At 42.3% G+C, this 15,919-nt stretch overlaps 1 protein-coding gene across 1 annotated transcript in view; it reads right to left on the reverse strand.

The window, feature by feature from the left end:
• The window catches only part of HSPBP1 (HSPA (Hsp70) binding protein 1), a 173,559-nt gene extending 166,469 nt beyond the window's left edge, over positions 1-7,090 (reverse strand). Inside the window, exons 1-3 of the mRNA XM_069200762.1 lie at positions 6,978-7,090; positions 6,068-6,227; positions 5,324-5,531 (exon numbers count right to left, since the gene is read on the reverse strand). Of these exons, the coding sequence (XP_069056863.1) occupies positions 5,324-5,531; positions 6,068-6,193 (334 nt within the window). The 5' untranslated portion in view covers positions 6,194-6,227; positions 6,978-7,090. The remainder of the gene's footprint in view (positions 1-5,323; positions 5,532-6,067; positions 6,228-6,977) is intronic.
• Between the last annotated feature and the right edge of the window lie 8,829 nt (positions 7,091-15,919).

Consider the following 15,919-nt stretch of genomic DNA (forward strand, 5'->3'; position numbering starts at 1 on the left):
TGTGGTAGGTTAGTACTCCTGTACCTGCTGACATGGTCGGGAGTCAATGGCTGTATTGTTGAGCTCCTTTATTGTTTGACTGTTGGGTTGTGTCAGTAACTTTTCAGTATGAGACTCCTTAAGGCTGCCATCATTGTGTTTTAAAGATGTCCTGACTTCTGCAGTAAATGGTTGTAGTGCTGGACTGCTCTAGTGTTCCATTGTTAAGTTGTGTCAATGACTATTCAGTATAACTTTATGCTGATAACGGAGGCCGTTGTCATTGATTTCTGGTGGAATTTTCATAGGGTGTGGTACTGGGTGCAATTTAGATGCTTTCTTTGGCCTGGTTCTAAGGCATGTTGGTCTAGCCAGCTTGTGTGATCGGTTGTTTGGCGTTTTAGTGTGCTGGGCTGCATTTTTGTGTGCAGGTGCATAGTGCAAAGTGTTCTTATGGAATTATGAATGTTGCTTGTGGATGAAGGAGAAAGTGTAGTAGTTTGTTGTGTCTGTGTAACCTGCATATTTTAGCAGTGTGATGTGGACGTTTAGGGACTGTGTATTAGTGTTTTTGTGAGGGCACGTTTTGTATTGGAGTCTGGTCAAGGGAGGTTTTAGCTAAGATGACATAGGGTTAAACTTTCTGTTTTTTGTTAATGTCTTGATTGTGTAGACTTAGGGACGATGAGGAAACCCTTTGTCCAAGGAAGTTGATGAGTTCTGTGCCCCGGCTGTCACATAATTGAGTGTCTGTGACTACCTGGCCTGCATGCATAAATGTTGCATAGTGTAATTGTGAGTATGCAGGCATGTACTAATAGGTCATCATGTTAAAGGTCTTGCATGTTCTGGATCTTTGTGAAATGGAAGTTACAACCTAGTTATCGCATTTCTTTGTTTGACATGAGGTATGGGGAGTATTATGTCTTGACCTGTTTCAGAGTTTCTGCTGACTGCTATTTTTTGTCTTTATGAGTCTACAAGGGTATTGGACAATTTAACAGGTTGTTGTTGTGAGAAAATTCTAAGCTAGACATGTAGAGATTTAGTGGTTATGAATGTTTGTTCCATTACAGTATGCACAGGGAATAACTGGGGGGAGTGTACAGCATCATGTGTGTCCCCATGCCCTGTGTGTCTGAGGTGGTGTCTAGAATGCTGAGAATGAATGATTTAATACAATGCTGGTTTGTGGCATGGAGTCTAAGAAGACAGAGACTGATAAAGGGAAGATGACGTCATAACAGGACCTACCTGCTGTTGCTGTAACCTATGGGCCTAGCATGAAATAAAGAACTTACTTCCAACCTGAATGGCTCTGGACTCATATGAAGACCCTGCCCCCAACGCAATAGGCTGTGTGAAAGGTTACTTGGAAACATTAAATAGTCTTGCACACTGCAGGGCTGCTCAAAATGTCATTAATATGTATAAGTCTAAGTGTACTGGACTCAAAAATTAAAGATCACTGAAAAACCATATGTATTCAAATTAAATATTTTACTGGAAATGTATAACCTGTACTTAAAATGAGTATACATTAATTACGTTTGGGGGAAATAATTTAACATGGCTTCTGAAGGTAGAACTTTCAGCCAGCAGGATCTGAAAAGTAGCAAATGAGATTAGCGTGCCACTGTAGTAGCTCCTGTTTAATAGTGCTGTCAGATGATGGGAAACATTAAAGCATGTGAATAAATGAAAGAATGCAAAGAGGAAAGTGGTGTGCAAGAGAAGAGTAGAATTTGAAGCAGTGTGAATGAAGAGAGAGAACAGGAAGTGATGTGCCCTTTTTCCAGGACCTCAGTATTCTTTGTGGGTTATGCATGGCAGTAATTACTTAAAATGGGTATAAATGCCACATACCCAATGTCCACATGAATATGACACGCAGTAACATCATAAGCACACAACACCTAAAAGCAGAAGCACCCACACTTAGGAGATACACACCAATTAGCAAAACAGCTATCTGTGGGGCTAAGGGACAACAAAAAAGACATACATAATGTGTGTGTGATCAGAGAAGGGCAAAGGGAATTGAAAGAAAGGCACTGCACATTGAATGATTTGAACCCCGTTGAACCATCATCATAAATCAGAGATGAGTACTGCAAAACCTATGAAGCTGTGCTCCCTTCGTGTTGAGAAATAATACAGTTAAATTTCATCTCTGCTCTCACAATATCATCATTCAATATGCCTCTCCCAGGCCTTGATAAACACTATTGTTACAAAAACGTGTATTGGGTTTACAAAGATACGTGTGCATATCCTACTAAACAGCAAAATGTGTCTTCTGTAAATCTTTAACACAATTTAATGTAGTTGAAATGTAAAGTATATTAAAGAGTGTAGCAACATGATTTTGCACAGAGTGAAAAAAACTGTTTAGTCTTGATATTACACACCAATTAATGTCATGCCCTATAATGACATAACCGCATTATTCTCCATCATTCATCTGCACTGGAAGTGACATCACTGGATTTCTCGTCATTCATCTGCACAGGAAGTGACATTACTGGCATTCCACCAAAAACATCTTTAAAAGAAGACAAGCAAGAGGACTTCATTTCACATCATCTATCTGCACAGGAAGGGATATGAATGTATTTCCATTGTCGATCTGCACATGACATTTTCCTTCAGCTATCTGCACATGAAGTACAATGACGGTATTTACCATCATCCATCTGCACACAAAGCAACATTATTTCTTGCCTTCACCCTACTTCAATCAACTTTTCAGGGTGGACACAGACAAACCTGTGACAAAACAATAGCATTTGCCTGTTTGTGCCTTTTAGGGCCAGGAAGGGCTTGGGCCAGAACACCTGTTCCTCTGAAACTAAAAATGTAAGATATAATAATTTGCTTCACCCAGCATCCCATACTGCCAATCCCCTTAATCACACCGGGGTGTAGACAACCCAGGCACTCACATAGAATTCGCAGAACACACAGACCCAACCTCACACCATTAAAACTACCAAACACACATTCCAACTCATGCTCATTAATGCTTGTTCTGTAATACTCCACACACAATACACTGCAGACATCATCACCTATCACCCTCTTCATCACAGAAGCAAAGTTCACCCCACTTGCACATCCTAGATGTCCTTCACCCGGGCTACAGCATCCGTGGTTTGGACCATGCACATGAGAAGGGAGGGAGGGGGCCTCTTTGTCATCCATAAGTCCTCCTGGTCCTGCACACTACGTAAGCAAGTAACAATCAACTCCATGGAGATGCTGACATGCCATTTCCCTCTCTCTGTAACTCAGATCGCCACCTTCCATCTTATCTACATGCCTCCCATGCAGAACAACAACTTCATTGATGAATTCTCAGATCTCCTTATCATCTGGTCCATCCAACATGCCCACACCACCGTCTTGGGTGAATTCAACCTCTAAGACAATGCAAACTCAAAAAAACAAGAGCCACCCTCTTCAACCACATCAATGCAGTGAATGTGGTTTACTATACCACACAATCAACACACTCCAAAGGCCACATCCTCAGTGTTGACACCGCAAATTCACCAGAAATGAAACACCAACCTCCTATACCGTTGCACTGGACTGACCACCTTGCCATTCTTATCTCTCAGCTCACTATGCTACCGAAAATTTAAGGTGAACCCAAAACAGAGGATGAAACCTTTCAGATCCTTCAAAGACTTCTCTACAGATCTTCTAATGCTTGAACTCATCTCTTACATCATCAGCCACACGTCTGACGCCAACACTGTTCTAAACAACTTCAATATTTTTTGGAAAGCTATGTGAATGTCCATGCTCCAATTACAGCATGCAAATACAAGCCAAAGCCTTCAGCACTCTGGTATTCTAAAGACACTGCTGACAGTAAACCATACATCTGCAGACAGCAAGGAAAATGGAAGAAAACGTAACTCCTGAGGATCCCTTGTAACTGAAGGCCCTCCTAACAACACACAGACTGTTTATCACATCAGCAAAAGTAAAGTACAATATCATCAACAATGTAGCCACCAAATGAAGTCACAAACAGAGGCAGAACACTGTTGAAGACAGTTAACCACCATATCAGCCACAAGCAGGGCCCAGCTATTCCCCTCACACCACAGAAAGGTGCAAGGCTATCAACTTCTTCAATGAAAAAATACAGAAGAACCAACATCGAATCAAAAACACCAAGCCTGCTTCATCTCATCTCTTACAGCTACCCACCCTTTCATGTAGAATCCCACAATGGTCAGCCTCCAAAGCCCTATATCCCCCAGATCTGGCTGACATACTCAAATCCTTAAAGGCCACTTCCCACTTCTTATGATGATAACATCTTACCATCGTCCTTAATCAAAGCTCTCTTATCCGGACTTACCATTGTCAATGCCTCCCTCATTGAAGGCATCTTCCCAAAAGCTCTCAAGTCTGGCCAAATTCCCCCACTCCTAAAGAAACCTACACTAGACCCCGATGACTTTGCCAACTACCAGCCCATAAATCAGTTACTATTCATTTGCAAGATCACTAAAAAAAGCAGTCTATATTGAACTCCAAGATCACTTCAACGCTAACCATAGCCTGCAAAATTACCAATCTGACTTCATAGTAGAGAGTGAAAACCATAACACTTAAATAATATTATTAATGAATACAGGCACAAGCAGCCATCATGATTATGGCTTAGAGGAGGAGTCAATCCAAAAGAAACACCTGAATATTAAATTTGATAAGAATGCTTCCATGACTGTAGATTGCAGATTCTAAATGTCTGGTTTAGTCATGTTCATGTTCTGTGGCCAGCTACATGAGTTCACCATGCAGCATTCAGACTATATATTATGACAAAATTGGTTGGCTATCGTGAGGGCCACTGGTATAATACGATTGTGCATCTGCGGCAATTTTCACATAATTATAGATTTGCCATTTTTGCCACATAATACATAATTTGCTGCAAACCCTGCTGATTTAAACCATTAAAAAATGTTATAGCCCAAACAATTGAATAGTTACTAAAGGTGCAGCAACATCAAAGACCCTCTGCAAGCTTGACTGGTCACCTTTGTACTGCTTATTTCTATTTTTGGATGCTAAAATGACACTAATGAGGTCCAACCAGTGCCCAGACAGCGTGACCAAGTTCAAAAATGACAACATAATGCTTACTGTTACAAAATGTGCTGCATTACACCACATAAATTGCTTTTTCTTGCTGCATAATTTACTCAACCCTGCTGGATAATTTGGCCTTCTCTTGCTGCATAGTTCCAGTGGTACTGGCTATCACTTAGGTGTAGTCGTAAATCCTTGTCCAGGGGACAGTGAATACGTATCCACCTACCAGCAGCGTTGTCCAGATTCTCACACAAGTCTGCCAGCATTTCCAGGGCTCGCTCCTTTCTCTCCTCTTCTTCCTGCGGATCTTTAGCCTCCTCGTCTCCTCCCTCAGCCCCTCCCCTTAGATCTGCAAGGCAATCCTTCATCTGTTGAACCTCATCCACCTGCCCCTGGAAGGCGTTGCTCATCGCTTCTTGAAGCCACTTCCTCCTCTGGGATGGTCAGTAAACGGGATAAAAAAAATTGCACCTTTGTTAGCTTAGAAAGAAGTCCACATGCCTTTTATTGGTCAACATGAAGTCACAAAAGCTCCAAGCTAAAAAAAATCAGGACTACTAGAATCTAAGAAGCTGGCTGTGAACCACAAGCCCTGCCACATCAGCAAACATCTGCCACTGATCGTGCATCTCAACAATTACTGAAAGGGCGTGCGATAGCCACAGTATGCAGCAGACCAGCTAAAACAATCAGGCCTTCAAGTTCTACAGTAGAACACATCTGCACTTTCACCGTTGGGTACGGTGCACTTTTAACAAACACAGATTTGGACAAGCTGTGCGCCACCACACCCGATTGACCGAGAAAAAGATTCACCTGCCATCAAGGATTGCTCGATCAAACATTTCCAAAAAGTTAACTGTTCCCTAAAAAACTATATTCAGCCATGTACGTGAAATAACTCAGAAAGCCTGCGTGGAGTCCACGTTTAAAAAAAAAGCCTTTCATACAAACTACAGGCTTACTATACCTCTTCGGACATTTCATTGGCCACGCCAGCATCTTGATCGTCTGCTCCAGCTTCAATGGCCATTTGAAGGAGGCCTTGCATGTTCTGAGGATGTCTCCTATTTCCTCCCGAACCGCTTTCAGCCATATTGACCAAAATGTGGGCCTTCAGGCTGTGCAATCTGCAAGTGGAAAAAACACAATACAACTGATGTTCACACGTGCTTCGATATGGTATCTAAAGCACTGGTTTTGCGTTACATTCCTATTCTATAAAAGATCCCAAAGCTGGAGACTGCTTACATGTTTCTGTGTGCGCGCACAGTAAGAAAAGATGTTGCCTCTGCTTAGTCATTCGGGAGGCGTTCTGTTTATGTTTTACTTTCCTTATATAGAAAAGTAGAACTGGTGGTTTTCAGTAGGTTTGTCAGGTAGTATGTAATTTATACACTTCTTTATCGTGAAAATCTCTCTGTCTACATTGGATGCGAACAAGACCTTAAGGCACATACCAAAAACGTTTTAAGTCGAGGTTAGGCGCTTTAAGTTACTGAGACTCAAATCCCATTGATTTAGAGATAAAAGGCTCGTGAATATAACGTGATATTCTGAAGTATAAACACACGAATGTATGTCATATAAGCACACATACATACATATAACAGACATAAGCGGAAACATTATGTTTGAGCTTTCAATAGTTTACGATATAATTAAAAGAACACGAAATTTAAGCTCGTATGGCCTACATATTGAGCACTATCAATTTCACCCCATAATTCATAATTTTTGTGCCGTTTGACCAATAATTGCTTTAAGTGTTCTGTCACTCTGAAAGCTGAAATGGGTACTGAAGGCGCTAAAAACCGCTTTAAAAATTAAGAAAAAATGTAAATGAATTCATAACATAAAGCGACCACATTGCTACTTACACGGATGTGCCGTGAAAGCAACCTAATTACTGTCGCACCGTGCTGCTCTTTAAACGGATGGAGACTGTCCGTGATACTAGCACTTCCGGGTAGCAGAGCAACCAATCCCAAGACCAGAGCATCTTCCAGAGAAGTCTGTGAGGGGGTGGTACCGCTCATTTTTAAAACGACCTAGGATTGGTGCATCTAACGCACCGCAGCCAATCGTAGAACATCACACAGAATCCCGAAGTTCTGATTGTTTTAAGGAGTGTGAGCGTTTTCTTTTTTTCGTACAGTGTAAATTGGCTGCGGTCTCTGCTTGTCTATGACTTAAGAAAGGTTACTTTAAATTGAGGGGTTTTATTCACTTGGCACTGGGGTGGTGCGTGGAGCAGTGGTCGAAGGAGGACGAGCGATGTTTTTTTTTTTTATGTAGCGCGGACTTTACCAAAATGAGTTAGAACGCTTTACTATAGCAATAGAACATTATATACGACGCAAGATTATATTTACTGCACCTATTGGTAGGTTAAAATAAGCAAAGACACATATACATTACAGCATTCATAACAAATTGAGTAACAGGACGAAGACTGGTAGGAGACGGAGTCTAATGAAATCGAGGTAGAGAGGTAAGCTTCAAGGCACCAATCAGTGTGGAGACTAAACCAGAGAGGTGATAACTGGGGAGGAGAGGTTAAATAAAATGTCTCTGAAAGAGAAGGGCTTTCAGCGCAGATTTGAAGAAGACCATCGAAGGTACGGAAGTAAGGAGTTCCATAGTGTGGTTGCACATTCTCAGAAGGATCGGTCCATAAATATTTCTTTTTCAAAGGTCAGGGTGTTCAAGCAGCAGTGTTTCAGCATTCCGTGATGGACCAATGCCCCCCTAACTTAAGTTTGTTACTCAGGTAGCGTGGAGTGGATGTCAAGGCAAGGTAACCCAGTTGACCTCTGAACATACTGTATGGTCATTCCTTTTTGTCCCATCGACTAAATAAGCTGTCCAATATGGGATTGATTTAAGAGGATGGAGATGAATTTTGGAAAGACCAATCGAGAGTTACAGTAGTCAATTCTGCATGGCACCAGTGACTTAAGAGTTTTGAGATCTTTTTGTGGCATGTAGCAGTGAATGAAACATTTCCTAGCTTTCGTGAAGGAAAGTTTCAGTTCTATTAAGGACACGGAGATGAGGATTATGCTGTCCTTTCTTCTCTTTATTACTATCAGCAAGTTCAAAGTTCAACCATGACAAAAAACATTAAAACTTCAAGTCCCATGATGCTAACACATAACCATGGCAACCAGTAAACCAATCCACTGTCCATAATAGGGTGTATATAAGTAGCTGACGTGCGCAGTCCTTCCGCTTCTTCACTGAAGAAAGGTAAGGAACTCACGATCTCAATCACCTTTGGAATCACCTCCTAAGAAATAAAGAAGTGATCAGAAACACTGAAACAGATTCATGCAAGAAAAACAATCCCACAAGAATACATCATCAGTTTGTAAGCAAAAGAAAATCAATGTGATAACCTAATCAAAATCAAGATCAGAACAAAATCAGCCACAAACAACATTACATTATAGTAAAAAAACCTCAGAGAGGAAAAAAAACTGACCTGTAAGAGGAAGAATCCACCCAAAGAACATTAACTGAAATAAATCATTGTTGGGCGGGTAATACTATCAGAGTATGAGGGAGGGATAATCTTCGCCTCTGTGTCCTTAATAGAATTTAAACTTTCCTCCACAAAAGCTTGGACATTTTTCATTCTATATCAGAACCGGAAGTGTCACAGTGCTCTTTCCTTGGGATCTGCAGGCTGCTGAACAAAAGGCCCACCTCCCAGCGTCACCAACTCAGAAGGCTATTATAGCACCGAGTTATGATGAAGCTAGGCGGGGGGAAGGGAATTAGGGTAGGGAACTGCAGGGAGAGAGATCTGAAAAGAAACAGAACAAATATACATACATTCATTCATAACAGTATAACTCACCAATAGACTCTTGAATAAAGGTGTCTCAGTGATATCAGATTGAGACCCTTTGTGAATTGGGCATAGGCCCTTCTTTGAATCATGGAACAAGAACAAACTAACTTCTAAACCTATAGATGGCAAGAGCTTTGGACTATGGTCATACTCTAAATATCAATCATGTAACAATTATTCATTCATAAGATAAACGTTTGATCTCAGCCTAGAAATTCTCAAAGACTTAAATATGTATCTCACATATGCTTCCCAAAAAACAATGAAACTATAATTTGCTTATCTCTGAAACGTTTTCACATTTACTACCTAGGCCTGAAAGTTTACTCATTGAACTTGAAGCGTTTTGTTAATTGGGCAGAAGCGCCTTGCTTGTTCATGAAGTGCTTTGATCATCATACATGAAGCGCTTTGTTCATTGTACCAGAGATCGCTTTTACTTGCTTTGTCTGAAGCGCTATGCTCGTTATGCCAAGGACGCTTTACTCATATGGCCTGAGGCGTTTTGGTACTCGTGCCCAGATCGCTTTACTCATGTAGCCTGAAACGCTTTGATTGTCGTACCAAGGGCGCTTTACTCTTGTGCCTTGAAGCACTTTGCTCATTGTGCTAAGGGGCCGCTTTTCCTCATGTGGACTAAAGCGTTTTGATCCTCGTGCCAAGACCGCTTTATTCATGTTGCCTGAAACACTTTGATTGTCATGCCAAGGGCCCTTTACTCATGTGGACTGAAACGCTTTGCTTGTCGTGCCAAGGGCGCTTTACTCATGTGGACTGAAACACTTTGATTGTCATGCCAAGAGTGCTTTACTCATGTGGACTGAAACGCTCTGATTGTCGTGCGAAGGGCGCTTCACTCATGTGGACTGAAACGCTTTGATTGTCGTGCCAAGGGCGCTTTAATCATGTGGACTGAAACGCTTTGATTATCTTGCCAAGGACGCTTTACACGTGTGGCCTGAAGCGCTTTGCTCGTTGTGCTAAGGGGCACTTTACTCCTGTGATCCGAAGCGCTTTGATCGTCGCGCCAAGGCCGCTTTACTCTTAGAACTGGAAACTATTTGCTCGTTGTGCTAAGAGGCGCTGTTTTTTTTGGAAGTAACCACTTCCTTCAAGATTGGGCTCATCAAGACCTTACAGCTATGAGTACGACATACTCGTATCTGAATTCACCATGGAAACAAGGATACTCCGATTTGCTGTCAATCTGCCATGCAGGAAATCTGCTCTTCTTCAGAGGAACCCCCACGAGGTGTGACTGCATTGAAGTCTTCAAAATAGTGAGCAGTGTGCTTGGGTGTGGCAGGGCTTTATAAGCCTGCCACACCCCAAGATGGCCGCTGCCTCTAAAAACCTGAGAATTGTAGTCCCTTCATAGAATATCACTATTAAGTGCATCTTGTCCACCAATGTCCTGACCCTGCAGCTACATGAGCGTTACCACAGGGCAGGCAATGCTGATGACCACTTTTAGAACATGAAGGGATGACAAGTGGTGTGCATGAAGCGCCGCAAATACACACAGCAGAGTTTCAGGCAGGACCTGGACCGCGCACAGCCTTATTCCTGACATTACACTCCTTATTCCTCTCCTAAGCGCGGTCCAGGACCCGGCTTATCAGGATAGAGGAGATGAAAGCGTTGCACCAAACGTGGTGCATGGACATGTCTTGCAGGCCCCCAGGAGTCATTTTCCGGTCCGTATCCTTTCCAGGACACTAAGGCGGTCATTCTGACCTTGGCGGACGGCGGAGGCCGTCCGCCAAGGTACCGCCGTCAGAACACCGCACCGCGGTCGAAAGACCGCGGCGGTGATTCTGACATTTGCCCTGGGCTGGCGGGCGGCCGCCAAAAGGCCGCCCGCCAGCCCAGGGAAAATCAACCTTCCCACTAGGATGCCGGCTCAGAATTGAGCCGGCGGAGTGGGAAGGTGCTACGGGTGCAGTTGCACCCGTCGCGTATTTCAGTGTCTGCAAAGCAGACACTGAAATACTTTGCGGGGCCCTCTCACGGGGGCCCCTGCAGTGCCCATGCCATTGGCATGGGCACTGCAGGGGCCCCCAGGGGCCCCGCGGCACCCCCTACCGCCATCCTGTTCATGGCGGGAGAGCCGCCATGAACAGGATGGCGGTAGGGGGTGTCTGAATCCCCATGGCGGCGGAGCGCGCTCCGCCGCCATGGAGGATTCAGACGGGCAGCGGAAAGTCGGAGGTACCCCGCCGGCTTTCCGCTTCTGGCCACGGCTGTACCGCCGCGGTCAGAATGCCCGGCGGAGCACCGCCAGCCTGTTGGCGGTGCTACCGCCGACCTCCGCCCTGGCGGTAATTACCGCCAGGGTGAGAATCAGGGCCTAAGTACCTAAGGGAAGACCCACGATATCTGGAGTTTAAGATAGATCGCACCTCATAATCCCAATGACCTTGGACTAATAGAGGAGCAGGTTGTGTGACACTTGAGGGCGAAGCAGGTTTAAGAAGTGAAGTGTGAAACACCGGATGAATTTTCAAGGACGATGGCAACTTTAGGTTATATGTTACTGGGTTCACTTGTCACAGAACTTCTTAGGGCCCTATGAATTTTGGATGAAACATATTTTAATTTTTTAATACAAAGTTTTTCGTGGACAACCAAACTCTATCTTTGTCTGTATACTGAGGACCAGGCTGGTGTTTTTTGTCATATTGCATTTTATATTTTGTTTTTGCTTGGTGTAGATTTGTTTGCAATTGTGAATGTACCTTTTTCTTGTGTGTTAACATGTCCATGACTTCTGGCGTGGTTTGAGTAGAAACAGATAGCGTAACTGGCAAAATGTGCGGATGACGCCCATATAAACCACTGAAAGAAGTTGAGTTTATTGAAGAGTGGTGAGAGTTGTTAAAAGTCAGTTCTGCAAGCCACAAAAGATCCAGCCAGGTTGTAGGAGACTTTGCTGCATAACATCGTAAGTATTGTTTTAGAGTTTGGTTTAATCTCTCTGTTTGACCATCCGTTGGCGGATGATAACTAGTGGATAAAGTTGAATCAGTTTGTAAAGCCTTGCACCATTGCTGCCAAAAACATGCAGACAATTGTGTTTCTCTATCACAGAGGATGACTCTTGGAAGTCCATGAAGACGAACAATGTTTTCTAAGATGATAGTTGCTAAGGTGTCAGAGGTGGGAGACCTTTACAGGCAATGAAATTAGCATATTTGGTAAGACTATCCACCTCCATTAAAATGGTTGTAAATTGCTTTAATTGAGGAATACCAGTGTATGTGTTTATGTATATATATGTATGTATGTATGTGTATATGTTGTTTCTGTGCTTGGAATGTTCGTGGGTCATTGCATGGCTCCTGGGTGGGTTGTTATACTAGATATCTATGAATTCCTGCTCTCATCTTATCACACTTACCTACCCATCATCATATGTCATGTCTCTCTCAAACTATCCTCCATTCTCACTCTGACTCATCCCAAATCCTTTCTACTACTTTCATCTCCTAAATAACTCTGCCTAAGCTCTTCCCTCTGCTTCCACATCTAACTCACCAAACCTCACTCTACTACCGTGACCTCCCACACAACCCTACTAAATTCTCCCGTATTTATCTCACCCTGCTACTATGCTCTCCCTAACCCTTCCCCATACTCTTCCCTCCTCCATCCCCCTTTACTCATCCCAAGCCTTTGGGTTGAGTAAATGAAGGATATACTCCCAATTAACACTTCTGGATTTCTTTCCTCCTCCACCCCTCCATTACTCCAGTCAATGTAACTAACAAACTCTCATATCCGTGGCTCAAATTAACTCATAATAATACTAAAACTGTACTCATTATTTCACAATACTAATCCATCACTAATTCTTGTTGGGTTCCAGAGTAGCGTGCTACTCACCGAAAAGCACTTCAATGCCTCGTCAGGGGTAGTAAGCGCTATATAAATACGATTACAATACAACACAATACAATTACAATAAAATCCATAGAGATATGTTCCCATGGATGATTGGGAAAGGGTAGTGGTATCAATAGACCTTTGGGCTTGCTATGTTTGCTTTTGCATCTTGCACATACTTCACATGATTGTAGCATTTGTTTTAAGTCATGAATGAATGTAGGCCACCAAAAATCCCTTTTCATGAGTTATAGTGTTTTTTGAGGACCTGGATGACCTGCCAGAGGATGACTATGCAACCGATAAAAAGCTGTCTCTCTTAACTCCTCAGTGGGCAGGATTACTCAAGATTCGTGTTGAGGTAGGCCTTGTTGAATGGACCTTTTGGTGTCTTGCTGTAACCACTCTTGCCACTTGGTGATGTGAAAATGATTACGAATAAGATCAAAGAACTTCTCGGCGCTATTAAACACAACAATTTTGAAGGCGTTATAATAGACATGGGTTTTTGTTCAGTATGTGTGATCGAAGAATCTTGCCTAGACAATGCGTCTGCCTTAAGATTATCTACTCCTGGTCTAAAAATCACTATGAAATCAAATTCTGCAAAGAACAGAATCCATCTCAGTTGCCTGGGAGTTAGTAGTCTGGCGGAGCTCATAAATTGTAAGTTTCTATGATCAGAGTATACAGTTATGGTGTGTTTTGCTCCCAATAAATAATGCCTCCATTTCTTGAAAGCATTGCGAATTGCTAGTAATTCTTTTTCTGCTATGGTGTAATTTTGTTCTGCTTCATTCAGTTTTCTTGACACATACGCTATGGGGTGCAATTGTCCAGTTTCTTGGTGACGTTGGGATAGGATGGTCCCAACAGCGACCTCGGATGCATCGGCTTCCACAATGAATGGTTCCTCCACATTAGGATGAGCTAGAATGTGAGCTGAAGTAAAAGCCTTTTTTAAGTCTTGAAATGCTTCCTGTCTCTTGGGACCAGTTGAAGACGGCCTTTTTCCTTAGCAGTTTGGTAATTGGTGCCACCTTTTGGGAGAAGTGATGGATGAAGCATCTATAAAAAATCACAAAACCCAAAAAACATTGGCTGTCATGTACTGATTTTGGGGTGGGCCATTCTGATACTGCTTGAATTTTTCTTTCAGTCATTTGCATGCCGTCAGGTGTTAAAATGACTCCCAAAAATTCAGCTTCTTTGGTATGAAATTCGCATTTACTTAATTTGCAAAACAAATAATGGTTTAGTAGAGTTTGTAATGCCTTTTTTACATGTTCTTCGTGTATTTCTTCAGAGTTTGAATAGATCAATATATCGTCAATATAAACTATGACAAAGATGTCGAGGTATTCTCTCAGAACATCGTTTAGGAAATATTGGAAAGCTGCTGGAGCGTTACATAGACCAAACGTCATCACTAGATACTCAAAGAGACCATAACGAGTTTTAAAAGCCGTTTTCCATTCATCTCCCTCTCGAATTCAAACTAGGTGATAAGCACCTCGTAAGTCAAGTTCGGTATAAATAACAACAGATTTCACCTGGTCTAACAAGACTGGTATGAGAGGTAGTGGATATTTATTTTTAACAGTGATCTTGTTTATCGCTCTAAAGCCAATGCCAGGTCTCAATTCGCCATTAGTTTTGAGGACGAAAAACAGTGGAGAAGCCGCTGGAGATCGTGATCGCCGAATTAGCTCGTTGGCTAAGCATTGATCAAGGTATTCTCGTAGGACTTGATTTTCTTTCTCTGATAATGCATAGATTCTACAATTTGGTATATTGGCGCCTGGTACAAGATTGATCTGGCAGTCGTACAGCCTGTGAGGTGGTAAGGAGCTCGCTTTCTTTTCACAGAAAACGTCAGTATATTCTGAATACTGTGGTGGCAGCTCAATTTCCTTCTCGACTGCAGTAGCAATAGATTGTTGAAGATTTCCTTCTTTGTCTCATCTTGGTTGAAGACTTTTTTTGAACAAGAAGAAGAAGAAAAACGCAAAACCTGGTTGCGCCAGTCTATGCATGGATTGTGTAACAATAACTACCGAATTCCTAAGATAAAACCATATTGGGGTGCTTGGATTATATCGAAGCGAATTATCTCACAGTGGTTCAGATTCTCATCATCTTTGCAAATCATTTGTATTCGTAAGGTTTGTTTAGTAATGGGGCCTCCTGCCAATTCACTACCATCAACTGCATAAACAACTTCAGGAACCTTTTTCTTGACACTGGGTATATGTAAATCTATTGCAGTTTGTTGGTCCACAAAATTTCCTGTTGCCCCTGAATCAATTAGAACTTGTACATTATGTATTTTTCCCTGTACAGTCAGTTGTACTCAAATTCGAAAATGTTTGACATAGCGATTTGTGCAAGAACACACTGAAGGGATTGTCAATTTGCCCAAGAGGTCCCCTTCGTTTTTTTTGGGCACTTTAGTTTTCCTGTGAATTTTCCAAAGCAATCGCTATCTTTTTCTTTGTCACAAATGCTGGATCAATTTTACCTTTGGGTTTCTTTTGACATTCCTTTACAAAATGACCCTTCTTTCCACAATACAGACACTGCCCATTTCTTTGTCGCATGTCTTTCTCCTCTTTGGTCAATGATGGGCGAACAGTTCCGATATCCATTGGTTATATAATAGGATCTGAGGACAACTGAAGGTGTCTGGACCTTTCCATTCGCCAGTTGGGTTTTTCCCATTTTTTCCTTACTCCTTTTCTCTCTGAGAGTCTATGATCTATCCGCAGGGTTAGATTAATTAAATCAGTACAAGTTTCTGGTTGCGGTTCAACTTGGGCCAATATGTCTTTCAGTTCGTCTTTCAGCCCTTGATAAAATACTGCTGCCCTTTTTTCCTCTGGCCAAGCGGTTTCAACTACTAACCGGTTGAAGTGTGACAAATACGTTATCAAGTCTTTGTTTCCTTGACGTAGTTCTAGTAACTCTTTGTCTGCAGATACCTTTACAAATTCTTCTACAAAACAACGCCAATTATACAAAAGGGGACTGTCTAATCGGACTAATGGCACTGCCCAAGTAGCTGCATCACATTCAGAT

This window comes from Pleurodeles waltl, chromosome 7 (assembly GCF_031143425.1).
Source record: "Pleurodeles waltl isolate 20211129_DDA chromosome 7, aPleWal1.hap1.20221129, whole genome shotgun sequence".
Lineage (NCBI taxonomy): Eukaryota > Metazoa > Chordata > Amphibia > Caudata > Salamandridae > Pleurodeles > Pleurodeles waltl.